A 22433-nucleotide genomic window follows, 5' to 3' on the forward strand; every position below is an offset into this window, starting at 1 on the left:
TGTATGTCTTACCTCTTTAAACACACTTCAGAATATATACAAACAAAAATGTACCTTAGCATATCACCAGCATAATCTGAAGAAATATCAGCAGAGATATGAACATGTGCTTTTTAATAAAAAGTATTTTCATTCTCATAAGAAAATATTACCTTAGACTGTCTCATCTTCTAGATTTTACTGTGTTTGCACTAATGATTTTCAAAAGAATTCAGAAAATCTGAATCAAAAAAACAAACCCAAAACAATGGTTTCCCAGACAACACAGCCAGCAGAACTACCAAGGTTTCAGCAAAAATGGAACCTTCTATTTAAATTACGAGTATTGCACGCAATCATGTTCACTGCTACGCTTATCAACATCATGGTACAAAGTCAGTATGGATTTTTGCACATTTCATCTCCTTCAGCTTTTTAAGATATTAGTAACATTTTTTTAAAATAGTTATGCAGCCTATTTGCATAGCAAGTCCATCAGAACACAAAATTCTGTTGAGTGTAGGTTTCAGCTTCAGCCACACAAGGACTACACCTAAAACACATCTCAAAGAAGAGAAACAACAGAATCTATCTAGGAGGTATTCTTGAAATTAAAAAGCCAGTTATTTCATTGGGGTTTATTTTGACAAAGAGGTCACTAACTGATTTTCACCTCCACTTATTTAGGACCCAATAAAGAGGACTCTCTAATCTTAGGCATTTGTGAGAAAAATAAGGTGGCAAGGTTCCTTTTCAGCACATCTGATTTATGCTATTCTAACAGAAATGCCAGATACTACTCAGGATAGTTAGCTAGAAAAGATCTGTATTAACTGAAGAACTTGTAAAGTGGTAAAAAACCCCTGAACTTTCCCCATTCAAAGAAGATCATATTCACCCCTTGAAGAATACAACTAATGTAAAAGAAAACAAAATCTAAGAGGGTCTGATTTTCTTAGATATCTCAGTTTCTCTGAGTGAAAATAAGCTGTTTCAAGATTTCACAATTCTAGGACAGTTATTACCATTCCATTGAATCAGAGACTTTGACCACAGCAGATGAACATGAAAGAAATTTTTTATAGCACTATCTACTGCTGCAATTCATGCTGGAAGCTATGCTCTGTACAGCTGAGAATGCAAGTGGGCAAGGCACAGGTTACAAAGGTAGCTTCTTTCCAGTTTTACATGCAAAAAATGCTATCCCAAGGTCTGGAAGTCATGCAAGATATTCTGTACTTCACAATCACTGTATAGAGAACCTCACTCACGCTGTTCTAAAATGAATGTAAAGTGCTTCACATCAGTCTTTTTAATTTTTTTATTATCAACAACACTAATAAAATAATTCAATCCCTGCACTATGATTCCTAACTACATATTAATATAAATCTGGTGGTTAGTTGCTGAATAGGCTTTCAAACAGCTATAAAAAATTTTCTTTTCTTAGCCACAGGTTTTTCAGTTTTTAGAAATTCTAAATTTCATACATGCTTGAACCTCCAATTTTAAATTTTTTTAACTTTATAAATCAATTTAAGCTCCACACTTATAAACCAAACACACTTTTCTTTTACAGAAACAGTTGCAGATTTTAGAATTTGGGCATTGAGACTGGAAGTCCTACACTTAAGGTAGTCAATACAACACAAATGTTAAAATAATAAGGTATGTGAATCTGAGTTCATTACCCACTGACTCTCATCAACCACTCTCCAGACTGACAGTAGATAATAAGATCATTACAGCATTCCAAGACACTTGTAAATAAACTCTTGACAGAAGTTTCAAGAAAATATATTTATTCAGTTTTGGCAGAGGAAGAAAACAATAAATATAACAATTTTTACACCCTTTTAATAAGTTATTTTTATATCACATTTCTGCTAAAAAATTTCAGGGAGTATTTAAAATTTTAAAAGAAGACATTCACTGAAGAAAGAACATTTAAAGTGAAAAAAATACATAAGAGTGCAAATGTTTTATCTTCCTGTGTCTAGTACTTAATTTTCAAGACCTTTGGAACAGTGCAAGTTACATTTTAGTTCAATAACAATGTGAGCATCCAATTAATATGCAGAACTAATACACAGAAGTCTGTTACGTGAATAATACAGATGGTAATTTTTTCATTATATAACATCAATTCTCCTCTCCAATAATACTGAAAAAGACCTTTCCAAATTTCTGTAATTATGACACTTTTTAAAAGCTTTTTAAAAATCCCACACTCAAGTCCCCAGCTGAAGCAAAATGAATCTAAGTGGAACCTCCTCAAAACAAGACATCCACCAGGCACGTCCAGCTCCTGTTCTGACGTGTTTACACAGCTCCGTGGAGTGCAACTGATACTTTCTCAGCAGCAGCAGATCCAAATCCATTGGGATGTTTATTTTCATGAACAGCAACTGGGGCAGCAATCCCTGAGATTCTCTAGGATGCCTGTAGGTGTGTTTTGACATCCCTCATGTTTTGCTAATTTTCTGTGAGCTGTCTACTCAAACCAGTTCTCTTTCAATAAGAAGCGTACAGCATCATCAAAGCCATTTTGGTACAACGATTCCATTTTCTCCTGGTCTGGTGGGAACAACGCTTGATTAAGCTTTACTAGGTTGGCCAGAGACAGCTGCAACAGAGCAAGAAGCTGTAAATTAGTTTATTAATGCAACTTATCCTGATGTGACTGTTCTGTCATCTGTTTCATGGAGCATATGTAAAATGGAAAGACTGGCATGGCTGTGTCTCCACCAGGGATTAACCACATCCAGGGCCACTGTGAGTGCCAGGACAGACTGGCACCAGTGCACACACACAGAGTCAAACTCGCAGCATCCAAGACAGACTGGCTGCCTGTAACACTGTCCAAAGCTTCTGCAACACTTCAGCTTTGGAAACACTCCCAAAACTGTCTCACAGAGTGGTAGCTGGCACATGTTAAACTTGTGCAAGGAAATATTTTGACAACTTACTAGTGCAAACAAGCACATTCTTGGGAACATTCCCAGGCAATGTTTAACATATGAGTACAAACGTAGCTTCTGCTACCAATAAATTAAGAACTACTCAACATCTTAAGTGGTCACTGTGATAAAGTAAAAGGATTTTGGAGCTTTATTCTTGAATAGAGATTTTATTAAATTGTTTACAACAAACTTAACACAATTATATTTAATAATGTTCCGAACAATTTCTTTATATAATTAATACTTAGCCACATTATTATATACAATTTTTCAAAACAATATCAGAATCATCATTATTTGAAGTAAGCAATTATTCAAATTCTGACACTAGGAGATGGAGAGACAGAAAACTATTCATATTCACATATGGATATATGAGGATGTACAACTCTTCAATTTATGCAGATTACAATATTGCTGACATGAAATTGTTCTTAGTCATCATTTTTACAGCCCTAAAAGCAGAAGTGCTTCAATTTGAATAGTTTTAAATGTTGCCTGGGATTCTGCACAAGTTTGCACATGACCCCAGAAGCAATGTAACTGTAAAATTAATTTTCTGTCTCTAAACTAAACTAATCACCAGCTCATTTTTCAGCCTCTAGATACAAAACACAAAGAAGAAATATACAATAATTGCATATACTCCCAAGATTCATAAAATCAATAATTTCACATTTTATGATCTTTACCAAGTATAACCATGCCTAATATCTCTCTGTGAAATATTATAAAGATTCAAAAACTGGTCCAATTGAGAAAGGCATTACATAACACTAATTTTAGTAAAATTAAGTAAACACTAAAAACTGCCTAGAAAGAAAGTTTTAAACTAATTATTATTGTTAATCTTTCTTTCTAATGGAACATTGTTGACCACTTGGTCTACCACTATTCAATATTTTCTTTCAGCATGTTGAAAAAAGCAAAACTATGGTTAAGGTTTGTGAGACAAATGTTGCAAACACAGAAATGAAAATAATGAAAAGGAGGCAAAAAAATCAGTCTCATATTTCAATATACAAAAACATTTCTCCAACTTATAACAAAGCTTCTGGAAATGCATTGTAGTCACAAATATTCACAAGTTCGCTTGTGCAATGCAGTGACAAGTCAATGCATATACAATTTTAAATGTACAACTTAAAGCTGTATTTTAAATTTAGTTAGAGCAACTGATTTCAGCAAATATGAGGAAATGTTCTGCAGCTGTCCTCTCCTGAGGTATTCCACTTTATTTTTTTCTATAAACATCTTGTGTAGTCAAAGACATCCGATATGTAAAGCAAACCTAGTATTATTTACACTGAACAGCCTGATATAATTTGCTCAATTTTGTACTAGATCAATGCTTTTCAAACTTTCTTCTTTCTTCTACATTCTCCTTTCCTTGTGTTTAAGAAAAGGTTTAACCTCCATTTGCAAAACAGAAAATGCCAAAACTTTACGTAATCTAATATATGAGCACAAAATTAACACTTACATAGGAACACAACTGCAGAAATACTTTTTAGTGTTTTTAAGTTAATAAACAAGCAACTTACCATCATATCTTGTTTTGCTAATTTGACATACAGGTCCACACGCCCTTTATCTTGTGGACAGATATCCAACCGACCGCTGAAAGGGGAAATTGTCACCGTTCTTCCAACAGGCAAAATAGGAAGGCCATTGGTAAGGCCACCATCAACCCACTTCTATTGGAAAACAGAAATATTTTCAAAGTAACACCAGTACAGTATGATCATAATGCAATACTTTACCCTTTTTGACCCTCCCTCCTTCACTCTCAAGAAAACTTACAAGTTTCCCTCTAAGAATACAATGAAAAATATTCAGTATGTGTCAAATATGAAAAAACTGACAATGCACACACAGATATTTGAATAAATGAGCATTTAACATAATGTACAAATTTGGTGTAAGGTATTTATCAAGCTACTTATAGACTTTTCAGTTAATTAAAAAATAAAATGCCCCATATGGGATTTTTCTCAATGCATACATGTAAAGACAAGACTGTTAATACTACACATAATGTATCAGATATTAATTATATAGCATATACTCTTCTAGAACATTATTCTGATTGACAACAGGAGCTGTTCAATTTGTACATGCAGGTAGTCTGACTGCAGAAGCTAAACCACAAATGACTCCTCTCCTCTTCTGTGATTTTTCTTCCAGAGCCTCATTTCTTCTTACATACACTACACAAGACAGCAGTAGCTGGAAAGTGGAAGGTAAAGGTGGGAAGGAGCTGAACAACTATGGCATAAGAGCGAGCAGACCTAATGCTGCTGTAGGAGTTGAGCAGAGTGAAGAATGAGATCTAGGGGCCAAATTCGTTTCCAATATAAACAGGACATCTGTTGGTGACTTCTCTGTGGTAATGTATTGATACCTTCCTCAGCTGAGACATCTCTTGGTAATGTATTTATACCTTCTTATTTCTTTCTGTGTTACAGGCATAGCCCAAAATTCAGCAGGGGTCTGCTGGCTAACTGGATTCACTGACACCATCCATGAGGTCTGTTGAGCAGATGCATCACACTGATCAGCTGATATGTATTGCTGTATCTGTAATTATAACGCTGACAAGCTTTCTGACATACTGCCTAACTAGCAGCGAATGCATATGATTTTGTGGGGCTTTTTGGTAGGGGGTCTGTGGAAGTTACAAAGGTTCTAGAGGCATCATTTGTATGAATGGGGAACTGAAGTATCATCTATTTCTCATAAGGAAGAAATAGCCATTTTCACGCTTTTAAAATTATTCCTAAAGTATTCATATGCTCATGTAAGAGAAACAAAGAAGCTGTACAAGCTAGATTGAGTAAAGACAACTGTAAAAAGGTGTTCATATAAAAATACAAAATATAGTATTGAAGTTGCTTTCCCTTAAGATGAAATAATTACACCATAAATAAAAACATTTAAAAAGAAAGTTCATAGCTCATGAAAAATTACCTGTCCTTTAAATTCCACTGGCTTAATTCCTGCATACACTGGTATAAAACTACTTGCTAGCAGGACCTAGACCAAAGAAAGCAGAAAGAATAGAGAAAAAAAAAAAGACAAAGGAATTTATAACTAATACGTATTTCCATGCATATTTACCAGTCAATATATTAGTTTTACATAAATCCACTGTAATCTCAAAATGTGGTGGTATGTCAAAATGTGATTAAAATTATTCAATAGGGTTTGATTTTTTAAGACTTCACAGTGATAACTGTCAAAACAAAATATCAAACATTAACTCAATTATTAATGTGATTTAAGAGGAGATTCAACTTAGTTTTGCACAATGTGAAGTAATCTGTGGTTTTCAAGAAATTAAATATGCAGATGATGAAAAAAAAAACAGTTTAAGAAGAAGCTGACCAAGCCATTCTGTTGGCATATTAAAATAGTGTTTACACTTTTCTAATCAGATTTTCTAAGTTTCAATAATACCATGAATATCCTGGAAATTCACATATGTATACCTTTACCAATGTTTGTATTTATACATTCAAGTATTAACAGACTACTATTTCCTCTACTGTAAGGCTGCATTGCTGTTTATAGCCATTCTTGATTTTTATTTTAGACCAGGTCACCTCTTATCTCATGTACAGCTGTGCAAACAAATATGCGTTTCTATGCATTCATAGCAATGCCTCTGAGACAGTGCGGGTATCTCTATACCTGTGTATTCACCCATACATATATAAGCAACCAGCATATAGTATTTCCAGAAGAAAAGGTAAATGCATGGAAAAAGTGCAGTATGTCAGAATTTTTCATTCTAAATTTTTCATTCACTCAGCTAAATAGAGTGGATATGCACATGCTGTGTGGTGGCACTGATGACCAATCTGGGGAACAGAAGCAGGTCACAGACTGGTGCATACACTGTGTGAAAGATGAACAGGTGCAGAAAAAAACCCACAATCCATAGAGATTATGAAGGAAAATGCCTAAGCTTTTTTTTGCCTAGAATTACATTTACTTTTACAAAATTTAAGCTCTTTTAGTATTAGGCCCTTCTGTTTCCCTAACAAGTTTTAATAAAGACTGTATACGTATATGAAGTCTTCAACTTCCACTCTGAGAACAGTTTTCCTGCCTATTCCTTCCTAGAGATGTAGAGCTTTGTCTGAGGTCACATAAAAAGGCTCTCTGTTTTCTAAAGTGAAACTGCAGCTATTTCTCTACCAAGCAGGCCTTTCGCTAACAGAAGTTTAAAGCAAGATTCCCAAGTTCCTAATATCAGCCTCTTCCCCAGCCCTGCACCTTTCCTCCTCTCTTCCTCGACTCCATCTCAATGACTTTGGCCCTTCTAAACTAAGAGAAATGTAGAAAAAAGATTTAGTGAATGGAGTCAAAACCAGGTGACTCCTGCAAAGTTTGAGTTCTTTTCAAGAGGACTGAAGAAAGCAGTTGTTCTTCTTAAAAAGTCACTGAGATCTCCTGAGTGAGGAGAGGCAGGACAAGTTTGAAAAACAAACACTTTCAGTGTTTCCCACCAGTGTGGACTTCTAGGCACTACCTTACTTTCCCAAACTAAATATACCAGAGTTCTGTGCCTTGCTCTCCCACAAACACACAGATTGTGCCTCTCTTCCCCCCCAACTCCAGTTTAAGAACCACAAACCTACAAATGCCGATACAAGATGATTGTTTTATGGGAAGTCTACTTCAAAAATGGGAAATTACTACCTGCCTTTCCAAGTCCACAGGGAATAGCAAAAAAAGATAAAAGCTTAGCATTGCAGCAACACATTCATTTTAGTCATTATGAAAGACTTTTGGAATTGCAAGGCTTGGTTGTTAAGCATTGAAGTGGAAAGATTTCTGGCAGGGGGTGCAGATGTTTTGTTGTTTTAACACAATCTGCCCAGCAGTACCTTTATCCATGCCTTGGCTGTAGGTCATGCCTAGGCATGATACAATAAAATAACCTAACAAGGTCTACCCTCCCTCATCCTGTGGCAGCCACCAGCACTGAAGAGAGCTGTACTCATGACACAGACAGAGCTGAAGACATGCACAAAAACAGCTGTTAGGAGCTGGACTGAAAGATCAGACAATATGAATATATTCCAGTGAGCAGTTATGTGTAATTTTATTGCTATTATTCTAACCCACCCTACTGATATCATTGAGAACAAAAGAATAGAACAGCAATGGCTAAATCAATGAAAGAACTATTGAAATACTAGTAAAATGTACATATTTCCAAGGTCATCCTAATTCTTCTCATTGTCTCCAGGTTAGAGAATTTCACTGAAGAACCACATAAAGAATAAAAATCTCCACACTTGCTACTATTGCATACTATAGCTAGAAACAACAGTGCATAACTTGGGATAAACTCTTCACATAATTATATTTGCATGACAAAGTCCAGTAAATTGAGGACTATCCATGTAAAATATAATAGGGTCAAAATTTTAAAAATTATACTTTAAAGGCAAACTCCCAAAGCACATTTTGAGGTTTTGTTAGTAAGTGTCATTTTTTTAAAGTGGTAACTATAAAGAATTTGCTCTAAGTATCCACGAGGATAGAGAAAGAAAGGATTCCTTCTTATACTATTTCATCCTTTATTCTGATCCATCTTATTATGTCTTCCACTAAGATACAATCACTTACTTGAAAGAACATCTGCTTCACATGCATCTGAATTGCTCTTACCATCTCTTATCAGCTTATGCATACAATCCTGATCCAAATTTAAAATGTGGCATTCAGATGAAGAGAAGGACAGTGAAAGATATACTTTCCAGCTTATATAAAGCACTTAGCATTACATTATAAGTATCCACAAGCACCTCTAGGAAATGTTCCATTTTTTTTTAAACTTCCTTTGCTTTCTTTTGTGATGAAACAATATCAGTAAAGTAAGAGATGCAAACATTTTTACAATACTTTGAGATTTTCTATTGTGTTCTCATTTACTGCAACAATTAGCTACCTGTTACTTTCAGAAACACTTTGCCTACAAGATAGAGCTTGAATAACCAATGAAGGAAACACAAACAAACAACAAATACATTTTAGCAAAATTTGTGAAGCTATAGGATCGAATTCTGCTTTAAACATTGTTTATATTATGGTTTTAGCACCACTGGGAGTAGCATGGTTACCTGAATAAACCAGTGATTTTACTGTACAATTAATAATACACTCTTAAGCCTTGTAGAAATCTCAGAGTTTGTATTTACAACTGCCACATTCAACATGATTACCTTAATGACGTCCTCCCTGGAGGCAAAATTTGAAACCAAGTGATTTTCCCCACTCTTGGAGTTGGTGACCGACACATAGAGCCGGTTCTCAGCTATCTCATGAACATCAGGAGGAAGAATAGACTCTATGCCCTCCCTAGAGGAAAGAAAATGCTCAGCATTACTCACCACTATTACTTAAAAGCCTTGCCAATGCATTAGGGGTGAGCACCCCACAGCACAGCAGAAATATGCACCCTCTCAATTTGCATTTGGAGAGCTCTCTAACACAAAAATGATCTTAGAGAAGCATTAAGATAGGTACCTAAGTGTTTTCATAAAATCATAACCAGGCGTTACTGCACCAAAGTTCAATCTTCTGACTTCCTGTGCAAATCCATAGGCAAAGTGCTTACATTTCTGGAAATGAAAAGCATTAACCATTAGGGATGTTTAAGTGACGGGAACCATGTTTAACTGCAGTACCTAAAATATACTAGAGCTAAAGCTTTAATAAAAGAGTTATTAGATCAAACCAAAGGATTTTCCCATGTGTGCTTGGTTTGTAACAAGACATGCATAACAAAATGTTGATCTTTTGCTAAAGATTAATTTGTAAGAAAAAAACAATTCCCTATTGAAAAAAAAAATAAATAAACTCTTAATAAATAAACTCTGAGGATACCACTCCAACAATCAAGCAAAGTTAAAAGCTATTTTTCTATATATTACCACTGCTAAATAATCAGTTCCCTAGATCATGCCATTACAAGAACAATCACTTAGTTCAAACTCTAAAGCCACCTCTTATTTTAAGGTCTGCTTCAGAACTTAAACTAGACACAAGTACCTTAAGATGCTTATAAGCAGTAAGAAAAATTAAAATTACAACAATTTTTTCTCACTAAAGCAAAAAACAGGGTACTAGCAAATACACATATTTAATTAATAAAATACTATGGAAGTATTTAATGAATGAAAAACTCAGATGGGTGATATAGAAAGAATATACACATCAGAAAAAACAGGTAACAGATTCCTGCACAGAGAACCTTTTACACAAGCTGAAATGCCCAGCATTAATGACTGCAAAAAAAATAGCCTGAAGTGTGAGTCACAAGAATTCCAAAGGGACAGTAAAAGAATTGGTAAAATTTATTTTTAGCCATAACATTCTGAAACAATGAATTATGATCCTAAGTGCTTAATACTCACTATTCAATATTTGTAATCCTTTTCTTATCCTTTCATGCAGGCTTTTCTAATGATTTTAGAGACTTGGAAAAAAAACTAAATTCAATCTTATGAACCTTCTGAAATAGGTACTTTATAAATTCACCCACATTCACCCATATCACCACACAAATAAAAGATAGTTTGGGTTTCCTGGATTATTAGGTCTGTGCATAAAGAACAAATATGTTGTTAGCAACAAAAATCAGTGACTGAGTGACTAAGTAAAGGAAAGGGGAAAAAAAAATAGGAGAGACATGAATGTATCCCACTGAGGAGGAGAATACAGAATACATTGAAAGAAAAACAAGGAAGGAGGTAGGTGAGGATTAACACGTGATCAGAGCCATGAGGGAGTTAAACTTCCTCACACCACTTGTATGACAAAGCACTCAGCTAAGCAAAAGGCAGAAATGTAGTTCTTGCATCCACTTTCTTTATATAGCCTTTGAATAAATGCATCAAAAAGTTCACTAAGAGGTTCATACCTCTTAAAGAAACAGTTACTTGTGATACTTAGCTTCACATTGGTTGGATTTGCACCTTTATCCCATGAGATACTTGCCATTGCCAGCTCAAAGCCAATTAAGGCAGATTCAGATACTTCTCTCTATGAATGCAAAAGAAATCCACAAAACCCCACACAGAAGCACCTCAGAACTACTATCCCTGTATCTAAGATGCTTAAACAAGGTTATGGGGAGCTAAGAGTACCAAACTAGGGAAATGACAGAAAACTACTTTGCACATTACAAGTTCCAAGAATGTACTGTACCTAGACTCTCAATTTCTGCTCTCAAAAGGGAGAACTTCTTACAGTTATGACTGTTTTAGAATCTGAGTGCTAGAAGCTTTAAACACTACATCTACATGTTAAATAATCACTGAGGACATGTTTAGAAATTGTAACTGCTTGTATTGAATTAAGCAAACCTCATATCAACATGACAAAGGTAATTTTACAATAAATAGTTATTTACCTATAACTAAATAAGCCTAATTAGAATTCTCAAGTCCCACACCTTTACAAACAGTGACAAAAATTCAATATATGACAGAAAAACATTTGGAAACTGTCTTAGAACAGCAACAGTCAAAACAATAGATCATCAGTGTTACATTCTCTCCAAGATAAGGACAGGTTGCATTACAGCTTTGAGACTAGAAGATACAGAAAGTCCTAATTATGGCTTACCTAACATTGCCATCTCTGGGGGGGAAGATGAGGGAGGGAAGAAACAAATAATTAACTGATTAGCAGCTACACTTGTAGATATAAAATATTTCAAGCTAGAATCATAGTAAAGATAATAATATAATTATCCTGATATGAAAAGTTAATTCTATTCAGTAAAGAAAACTGCCTTTACTTAAATTCCATGAGAATTACAATTATTCTCACTGACAAAAGAACTCTCAATTTCCCATTTAAACACTGTAACAGAATAATTAAAAGTACACAAAAAAAATAAAAGGACTAGAAAGTCCATGAAGCTTTGTTTAGCTTACAATAATATGACAAAATTTCAAGAAAAAATACAACAGACTCAATGTAATACAGACTTAGCTTCCACAAACAAAACCTAAAAACTATTCTAATATTTTTACTTAGAAAGATCTTTGTAAGTTGGACCAGGCTGAGAACAAGGACTCATACCCAGGGTCTGCAATAAGCAGAAAAATTTCCTTGGGCTAACAAAGGGCTGCCATGCTCACCACAGAGGAAATTAATGTCAGAGGTATATATTATACCAGGCAAACTTGAAACTGAACTACCAGTCAGAGGTGAGAGAAGGGGAGAAATGCCTGCACAGAATACAATGAGGTTTTCTCCACAACAGAGAGGAACTTGCCTAATACCAAGTCATATAAAGAATGTTTGCAGGGGAGTGGGATGGGGAAAAGAAGCCAGGGAAAAACAACTGCTGAAAGAAGTAATGCTGCAAGCTGAGTTCATATGCCAGCAGAAACAACCAACAAACAAACAGAAAGATCAGTGGCAAAGTGGGGTTTTGCTGGGACTATTATTTGAATCACATGAAATGAAATAAGCAAAGCCTAGAGGAATTATCAAATGCTCACTTGGAACAAAATGTAAGTGTAACTTAGATGAAAAATCTAACAGCCTGTTTTTCCCACAATAATGAAAAATAGTAAAGAAATATCAACATTTTGGCAATCCTGGTCTTCTACATTTATTAAGGCAAAGTCACTACAGACAGTTCAGGAGGGCAAAGCAGCCTTAACCTGTGGGGAAAACCAAGTAAACAGACACCAAAAAAACCTGCTAACACTCTCCAAGCAAACAGACACCAAAAAAGCCCCTAATGCTCTCCATGGAATCTGTAACATTGCAATCACTGAACAGAACCTTGGTGTCTCTGCAGGACACCACATGCACTGTGAGAAAGGAGTGGCATCTCTGGAAACAAAACAACCCAGACGCATGTCAGAACAGAATGCTGCGAGGGTTAATCCCATGGGCTGCTATTAAGGCATGGGCTACACTGAGTCTAAAGGAGATGCAAAAGCCTTTAATGCTGTTCAGTGGAGGACAGGCACCAAGAAAATATCTGAGCAGGTGGGAGCTGTTTATGAAGACACACTCCATCTACCATTTTCAACTCCTTTCAGAAAAGGTTAGAAGGGTGGTGCTATGCACTTGCTTAGCAAAGCCTATCTCTAACTAACAGAATCATGATTCACTTTGTAATGTACCATCATTAAGTATACATTTTGGTATACTAAAGTATATCTGTTGCTTACAAATTAAGATTTACACACATGATATTTGTATTTACACAGCTTAAAATGTAAGGTTCATATGAAATATTTCTATCATTAACATTTTTGCTCATGAGTCACAGATATGCTTAATCACAACATCATACAAGAGTCCTGTTCCTAGCAAATATCAAGAAGTAAAAGAGCAAGACACAAAACATTTTAATGAACTTAATGGAAGATGATCATATACAAAAATGTCCTTTGAAAATTATCATGGCCTATACCTACGAGTTTATTAATTTACCTCTATATTTTCTGGCACTGCTAACAAGACAGCGGCAGCCAGAGATCCCGCAGAAGCTCCCGCAAAAGCTTTCACATCTCTCAGTAACTTTTTACCATGCCTGTGGAAAGCAGCTGCTGCCCCCAAGTGGTAAATGCCCAGAAAGCCACAAGCTGCAAAGGACAAGTTGATGTGTCTCATCTGGGCTGCGGAAATAGTGTGTCACAGTCAGTCTTTTGCAATTTCTCTTGCAACATACAGTTAATTTTTTTGCATAACGTACTCTAACTATATAAAAAACCGCAAGTTATTTGAGAACAGTAAAAGCTTTTGATTACTAAATATATCAAACCATCAGCACTTAGTTTAGTATCTCCAAAACTGAAAACAACTCTGAAATAATCCTTAGTACCCTTTTTTTAATAAATAAAAAATATACAATTTATCTATAGCATAAATACATACTTTCATCTGATTTGTCAAAGAGTAGCTACACAAAAGTTACTTAAAAATACCTTGAAAGAACAAACATTGTTAGCCACCTTTATCAAAAAATCAAATTAATTATTAAACTGCTGGTTACTGTCTCATCATGTAGTGACGGGACTGGGAAAACGGATTCAAATTGAGAGAAAGTTAAGATTGGATATTTGGAAGGAATTCTTTACTGTGAGGGTGGTGAGGCACTGGAACAGGTTGCCCAGAGATGGATACCCCATTTCTGGCAGTGTTCAGGGCCAGGCTGGATGGAGCTCTGAGCAACCTGGCCTAGTGGGAGATGTCCCTGCCCATGGCACAGGAGTTGGAACAAGATGATCTCGAAGGTGCCTCACAGCCCAGGACATTCTATGATTTTATTATCATCGTCCCCCTTACACAAGCAGAACTCTGAATCCATCATAATTCTCTAAGAGAGGAATTTTTTCTGTCATCTTTGAAACTCATCTCCTTACTAGAATTAGTAATAGACAATTTTTCAAACTAATTACTAGTTTAAAAAAGAAAAAACAAAAAGCATACTTTTGCTACTATTAAAATAAGAAGGAATAAAAAAAAAAAAAAAACCAAAGTAAAATACAAAGCACTAAATGTAGGAAAACACACACACACTCCAAAGGTGTCTAGGATAGAAATTTAAATTTAACAAGAAAACCCCACAAATAGGAAGCATAAGTTCAGATTATCAGAGATAGTTAATTAAATAAACAGAACGCTGTGCAATTTATTAGCTCTTCTATTTCTGTAAATAACTACATAATAAAAGCAAGACATTCTACAGATTGTATGTTACAGATGTAAGAGATACTGTACACATTATCTTAGTATTGAATTAAAAATAACACCCTACTGTACTTGGGTTCATCTCAATATGAATGGGAATAAAAGACAGAAACAGTTATATCAGCCCTGAAGACAGGCAAACATACACAGCATCACATTTTTGATAGAGATACCTCTTCATCTTTGAAATGGGAAGGCCAGGAAAGATGAGGAGAAGAAAGAGCTTCCAAAACCATTAGATAAATGCCAAACCCAACTGCTTTACCCACAGCATGATTAAAATCAGACCTTAAGATCTGACCAGGTTTGCTATTTTACTGAGACAGCACCTCATAGTGCCAGGGACTATTTGGTGCACCAGTCAGTTGGCTAAAACACATAGTATATCAACTGTGCTGGAAATGCTTCCATACCCACTTGTAAGTAGGAATACCTGTAACAAATCTAACATATTTGTACTCAGAAAGTATTAGAGGTTGGCTCTTGCTGTGACAATAGGAGAGAAAGACATTTAGAATGAAGAAAGTGATAAACTGATTTACTATTTTTGCAAAAAAGGATCTTTTAATTTAAAGAAAAGTCTGTGTACTTAATAGAAGGTAAAAAACTACTCAAGATGCTACAGGAAAATAACAACCACAACTCTACTTTGTTGTTTTTTTTTTAATAGAGTGGAAGAAAACTAAAACAGTCTTTGAAGTATGATACCACAATATGCTTCCTTTCAGGGTAGTTAAACTCTTGGGAGTTAAACCAGCTGCTGCAGCTGACTCCAAACCTTCTACAAAATAGGAGCAAAGATGCATTTGCACCACAGGCCACTGACAAAAAGGTGAAGCTGGTTAAAGCAACTGCATTCTTATGTAGGAATTGAAGAATCAACTCCCATTTCTATGCAAAACAGATCTCAAGATCAAGACACTTCTAATAGGAAGCACTATATGAAATAAAGATTATGTTTACATAGCTGATTGGTCAAAAAGTATGCAAAGTACAAGTTCGCAAATACAAAGAATTACATCTAAGGGACCCATGTAATGTAACTAAGAAATGCAAGTGTAAGATAATAAGGTTATGTAAATCAAAATAAGTATATGGATGCTTATGTACATGTAAACCTTCTGCTAGGCTAATACTGCAAAAAACTCTCTCCCTGCTGGAAAATAATTAAATGGTCACAAATAAAAGAGAACCACAAAAGAGTATCTAAAGTGTGGCTACAGTAAAAACTTTAGATTAAAAGCCCTTTTCAAAATGAAACATTCCCTACAAATGTGGAAGAAAAATCATACTTCACTGTGTAAAAAAGGGCCGGGTACATTTTCTCTAAAGCAAGAACAGAAAAGGAGGTTATGTGAACTGAGGACCCTATTTGAATCTCAGATCAAAAACTACAGAATTTATCTGATCAAGTCAGATATCCATACCTCCTCTTACACACCTTCATGAAGAAATTATAGTCTCTTAGACAAGCTCTAGTCTATCTAATTATCATCTCCTGGGAGTAACCACTATTCTCTTTTCAGTGTCTGGATACATGGCATTCACTCTTTCATGTGAGTTCATTTCCTACCACTTAGAACCCACACTTTTCTGACTCCTACCCAAGACAGAAAGAGATTATTGAATGAGTATTCACATCAGTTACTTGACTGACAAAAGGATTCAGTGAGAGAAGAACACACAAGAAGAAAAAACAGCACTAAGATTTCAAGTCAAGGAATACAGTTCAAGAATGCTGCTTGTCTACACTCTGTGAAGCGTAGATGAATTTCAAGTCCAAAAAGACTAAATTATTGCAACGTAAAAAAAAGGTGATTTTTTTACTTTTAGTGAGCAGAGGTACTTGACCCACTGGGTTTGGATGGCATACAATTCACTGTTTTACAGAGTCCCCAAGAGAACCTCAAATTAAGAGTAGCAATAGCATAGCTGGGTTACCCAGACACTACACTCCTATTAATTAGGACAAGTTCCCAGGTATACATTAAGTATTTGTCATATACAAAAAAAAAATTTTAAATTCCTCACTGCAAATGTTAATTGGCAGTTGACATTCATGCTCAAATGACAGATCCACTAGTTACATCTAGTTTCATGACTGAGAAATGAGGTATGCATATTTATCTATCAAACCTTTTAATTAGGTAAACAATGAGTAGGAAAAAAATCCTACATCATTTGAGTGACTTCTTGCCCAACATTCTTATGCTTAAAACATGGTCAGCTATGAGATCAAATTTGGTTGCTCATGCTCAGGACTTTACCCAGTTGTTAACTTGAAAATCTTGCAATGTTTAGCTCCTGTGATACCTAGCAGTTGTCTGTTGCTGGGTGAAACAGTCAGGTCTTCCTTCATTTGCTCATAATACTAAACTCAGCAGAGTATTGCAAATACCCAGCATTACAGAGAAGAAACAGAACATTATTATCTTCAATCCTGCATCCACCTGCAGGTAAGTGGGTGGAACTGAGGCCTCTTCAACAAATTTGTAAAAAAGCATTTAACTTACAAAGGATGCAGATGACAAAGATGAAACAGATAAATAAGAATCATGATTCTATAAGGAACTACTGCTCCACAGATACAGTTAAGCAATGCTGATTCACCTTGTAAACAGATCTCTGAATAGGAGGAAAAGACAAGAAAGCATTTTTAGGCTAATGTCTTGTAAAATCAGAAAGAAAAGTAATAGGAAACTGGACACTTCAAAAAGAATTCTTGCAAATATGTCATAGCATCACCCGAGTTGCAAGTTATAATGGTGTATTTCAATCAAAGCATGAAAGCATTTTTAGGCTAATGTCTTGTAAAATCAGAAAGAAAAGTAATAGGAAACTGGACACTTCAAAAAGAATTCTTGCAAATATGTCATAGCATCACCCGAGTTGCAAGTTATAATGGTGTATTTCAATCAAAGCATGATTCAAATATGTCTTTTGCTTTGATTATATGATAGATCCCCGCTTTTTTGATCAAAAAACAATAGTATGATTATAAAAACTCCAAAGAGGAAACAGAGAGAAATTTAATTAATTATACATTATGACTATTCCCATAGAATTTCTTATAGAATAACAGAAATAGGGCATAGTAATCTGTGGAGACAAATCACTCCCTTCACCAGCTGGAGCAGAGAGCAGAAATCTTGCTATCTTAAAAAGAGTATGAAACACCTGTTTCACAACACTTCAAATATTCTTGGAAAGTTTAACATAAATTGTGACTATTAAGGATATTAACACCTATTAACACAAAGTTGTCCTGTTGGCATGTCTTAAGAAAACATTTCAATGAACCTTGAAGATGCACAAGTACACTTCAGCTGGACAGTGCACATAATGTATGACATAAATAGGACAGAACAAACACTTCTGCCACTGCTTTTCAAAAAATGTTGTCATCTTACATGACTGGCAAAATTCAAATCAAAGATTTCAACAGGCCAAGGGGATAGAAATGCTTCTGTTGTCTACAAGAGAAAAAACAGAAGCATAAGAAAAAATATTTACAAGAACACTGGGGCTGTTCAGTTTCATTATTTTGCAGATAATGCAGGAGCATTCAAGAATAAATATAAACTGAAGAATTCCCTTTAAAAGATTACCACATCTGCAGGGAAAAAACAACCCACTGGTGATTAAAAATCTCTGAAGGGTGGGGGCATTTCTGTTTACTCAGCAGTATTGCATCCATTTTGTAATGCAAACCTTTGAGGCAATGTATGTAAAAAGACAAAGCTGTACAGAAAAATTATGGTACAGTACCACACAGCTTTCTGAGGACAGCTTATTGTCTTCCTGATCGTCATGCTCATGAAATAGCACAACAGTTTCTCACAGGGCTGTTTCCTGAGCAATGTAATTAAATAAACACTGTACCATCCCAGTGTCTTAACCTATCATAACCACCTCCATGTCATCCCATTTGTAAACAAAAGCTGAAAATGCCCAAAGCAACTGAGTATCAACACCTTTACAAATACATCTAAACATACATAGAATGCAAATACATAGAACCAAGCACCCTGAAGCACAGGAGCTAAAATGTAGCATGCATAACAGCACATCTGAGGATAAGTTATTAGCAAAGAGTGACAAAACAAGCAGAGTCACAGAAAAAACTGCTTAGCTCAGCAGCACTGCTAAAATAAAGGTCATGAAGGTAACTACTAATTTATCTGAATCAAAAATCACCACTGACACAAAAATCTTTGTTTTTTCACACTTCTAACGGCGAAAAAAGTGCATTAGCACAACAATTCACAGCCTTCAGTGAATGTAAGAGTTTGATGAAGTTGAAGAAGAAAAATAATAAGTACATAATCTAACCAGCCATTAAGAACCTTAAGAAAATCGTGAATTTTGCAAACTATAATGTTTACATATAATCCCCTTAAAATTAAAAAGAGAAAGACATCACGTAATACAAAACTTTCAAATTAAGATTCTAGACCTTGACACTTAAGATGTCAACACAGGGGCAGGGAAGGCTGACTTCCCCAGAAGAGGGTGGCAAAAAGTTCAATACCTTGTAATGAATGTTGTCTTCCATCACATACTCCACTGGGACTTTTTCCAACAGCTATTTTGGTTTCCTCCGCACTAGTATCCATTTTTCTATCAACTACGGATTGTTTATCATTTACCTTGGAAACCTGCAGTCAGAGAGTCAAACATATTAAGATTAAAAAAGAAAATAACAGTAATATTATTTGACAGTAACACTATTTGACATTATTTGACAGTAACTGTTAAGTCATCTAGATTAATTTCGCAATTGCTCAGCCAACACGAAATGAGTTCAAACCTCAATGTTCCACAACTTATGTCTGCAGCAATTTATATTTTAAAGATGAATTTAAATAGATATTGAAAAACACGGCCAATTGGATATGCCAGTATCGAAAATGAGCTTTTTGTCCTTTACCACTATTTCTATTTACATCTACATATTTTTTTGTAATCATACTCTTCTGTTTTTATCCTCCCTTACCAATACTTTTCCTCTCTACCCTCTGTTGTGCAATACTGCATCTGTAAGTAATTTTTCAGAGAATTCTGGTCCTATTCATCACTTAACGATTATCACATAACTAATCAGCCTGCCAGTTATCCTGCTCTACTATCTAGAGTACAGTTTGAAGAAAATGAATGTTTCTCCCCAACTCAGAACTATCTGACTCAAAAATTCACTCTGAAACACTGGTACTCCAGCACTTATTGCTGCCTGCCCCTTTACCTTGATAAACTGAAGGCACCTTAAATTCATAATTAATGCTGCAAAATCAAAAGCTTAGCTCTGTAGAGTCTGAACTAAATTATTTTATCACTGTATTTATGCACACCACTTATGTCTTTAGAGAATCACAAAAATACTTACCTGGAATTTAATCCTGTTATGTGGCACTCCTAAAGTGCAATAGATTGGAATTCCAATCCAGAACTGCCACGTTTTGGGAAACATGCAACTACTCAATTGGCCTTCTTTCATCTGGAGCAACAGTATTTGAGCACTACAAAGCTTTTTGGCAGTCCACATTTTAGTAAAAGTGGTCTCTGGATCCAGATGATATGGTAATCAAATAGATACTCGCAGTAGCTGGTTTACTATGAAGTTACCAACGAAGCCATAAAAGCACTGAGCAGAAACTTTCTTTTAAGCATAACCTGTTTAAAATACAGTACAAAAAAAAAAAAAAAAAGAAAAAGTAGTTGAAAGGCTCTCATCAAGGTCCTGATATTGTAACAAGGCCCTTCTCACACCCACCAACCCGAAAACACAGAGGCATCAACAGCGGAAAAGTTTTGTTCAGCAGCTCCTCTCTCTCCCTCTCACCAGCCCCCATCTGGTACCGTGTTGTTCACCACCGATTATAAAGTCAGTTGTTCATTTCACAGACAGGAAGAACTAAAATTGTTAATGACAGAGAACCCCAAACGAACAAACTCTTTCTTAGAGTTAACAACATGAATACACTGCTCGGTCTACCTCAGCTGAAAACTGTAGATGCAGTGATCCAGCAACTTCAACTCTCTCAGTAAAACAAAGTGCCGATGTCAAACTCCCAGTAAGAAGAGACTCTCCAGCATGCAGGCCGGTACAAGGTGAGCCTCGTCATCTTCTCTGTTACTAAGATAGCACAGGGCTTACTCACACACCCGGTGCAAGCCTGGACCATAAAGAAAAATGTATGGAATTGTGCTCGTTCAGATGAAAAGCAGGTTCCTGCCTGACCACCACTGCAAATAACCCTACTGCGACCCTGTGACAGCGAGCTCTCGGCGGAACACTGCCAACTTCCAACTTAACCCCAAACAACAGGGAAGTGACTTAAAGGTGCTCTGTTTCATCTCGTGCGCCATGAGATCAAGTCTGTGGTGTACCTGGATTTCTCCTACCTCTACTTTTGTTCCGCAAACAACCAAAACAAACAAGCGCAACAGCCGAAACAGCGAGACAAGTTTTTTTTAAAGCTAGCAAACACAGAACATGAAGTGACAACCGCGGGGCGCACAACGCCAAAGTGCAGCCACTGCGCCTTCCAACCTTGGACACTTACAGCAAGCGGGCGATTCTTGGGCGGGACACGGCCCTCCAGAGGCCAGGCACCTCAACCCCGTCCCGATCACCCGCTGCCTCCCCGGAGGCCTGCCCGGGAGCTAACGCGGCCTCCGCGAGGCAGCGGCGGCACTGCCCGGCGGCACCGTGCCCGCCTCGGCCCCACCTGCCCGGCAGCGGCCCCCGCGGCAGCGGCAGATCCCGGCCAGCACCGGCAGGTCACGGCGGGCCCTGCCCGGCCCCTACCCCGGGTGCGCCTGCGCAGCGCGGGCCCGGCAGCGCTGGGAGGAGCGGCGGGGCCGGGTCCGCGGCCCGTGAGGCGGCATCGCCCCGCCCTCGGCACCCGGCCGGCGGCGCTGGGAGTGCGGGCCGGCCCGGCGCCTCCGGGAGTTGTCGCTGCTGTCGTGTGGGCGGGTGTCCGCACCCTCAGCGCCGCCCTTGTGCCGAGCGGCGCGCAGGGTAACAGCCTCCTTTTGCTGACAAGGTGACCTCAGGGCAATAAAGATTATAAAGATTACGGTGTTTTATCCCTTTTAAAGAAATTTCTTTTTCATTTTTTCCTTCTTTTTTTTTTTTTTTTCGGGTCAGTGTTTCCGTTTTACGAAGGTGAGTGCCCTCACCCTCCTGTCAGGCCTGAGCCAGAGCAAGCAGGCACCCAGATTGAAGCTGCAGATGGATTCTGCAGCCAGCAGTGGAGGAGGAAAACGTGCTGAGGGAGGGCAGAGACGCCTCTGGAACAGAAGTATGGATGTGTGAACTGGCCCTGGAGTCTGGCTGACTGGGGTTCAAACTAAACTTGTGAATAAACACTGTGTTAGATTTCACACAGATTTGTCTCCTTCACCTGTGGCATCCGTCCATTCATTATCCATGCTTTTTCTAGTATCTGGGAGATGCTGGGATGGGTTTGGGATAGAAGGAGGTGCAGCTGTGTTGTGGAACCTTGGCACCTTCTACAGGGTCTTTTCAGAGTTTAGCCAGCGTTTCAGCTGCTAAAGGGCAATAGTTACAAACCAGGGCCCTCAGACTGTCTTACAGCAAAGACACCCTCTTGTGGAGTTACTGCCTGCTGATTTCATCATCCTGCACTCTTTCCCCATGTTTACAGGATGAGATTTTAGATGAGAATGCCAGATGAGACCTAGAGGTCAAAACACCCACTTGCCTTAATTATAGCTGGAGTTCTA

General features: G+C 37.0%; 1 protein-coding gene across 3 annotated transcripts; it reads right to left on the reverse strand.

Annotated features, from left to right (window-relative positions):
• Window positions 1–215: 215 nt before the first annotated feature.
• PNPLA4 (patatin like domain 4, phospholipase and triacylglycerol lipase) lies at window positions 216–21526 on the reverse strand. Of its 3 annotated transcripts, XM_074535987.1 has the most exons (10): window positions 21248–21526; window positions 20677–20857; window positions 20068–20354; window positions 19216–19342; window positions 13425–13609; window positions 9486–9580; window positions 9182–9317; window positions 5913–5978; window positions 4487–4639; window positions 216–2623 (listed from the first exon to the last, which is right to left on the reverse strand). In XM_074535987.1, exons 3-10 carry the CDS (start codon window positions 20224–20226, stop codon window positions 2474–2476), a joined length of 1071 nt encoding a protein of 356 aa, XP_074392088.1. In that variant the 5' UTR covers window positions 20227–20354; window positions 20677–20857; window positions 21248–21526; the 3' UTR covers window positions 216–2473. The 3 variants fall into 3 exon arrangements, with proteins under 3 accessions (XP_074392088.1, XP_074392087.1, XP_074392089.1); XM_074535986.1 differs by lacking the exon at window positions 20677–20857 and having other exon boundaries at window positions 217–2623; XM_074535988.1 differs by lacking the exon at window positions 20677–20857 and having other exon boundaries at window positions 237–2605.
• Window positions 21527–22433: the final 907 nt, after the last annotated feature.

Source organism: Zonotrichia albicollis, chromosome 2 (assembly GCF_047830755.1).
Source record: "Zonotrichia albicollis isolate bZonAlb1 chromosome 2, bZonAlb1.hap1, whole genome shotgun sequence".
Lineage (NCBI taxonomy): Eukaryota > Metazoa > Chordata > Aves > Passeriformes > Passerellidae > Zonotrichia > Zonotrichia albicollis.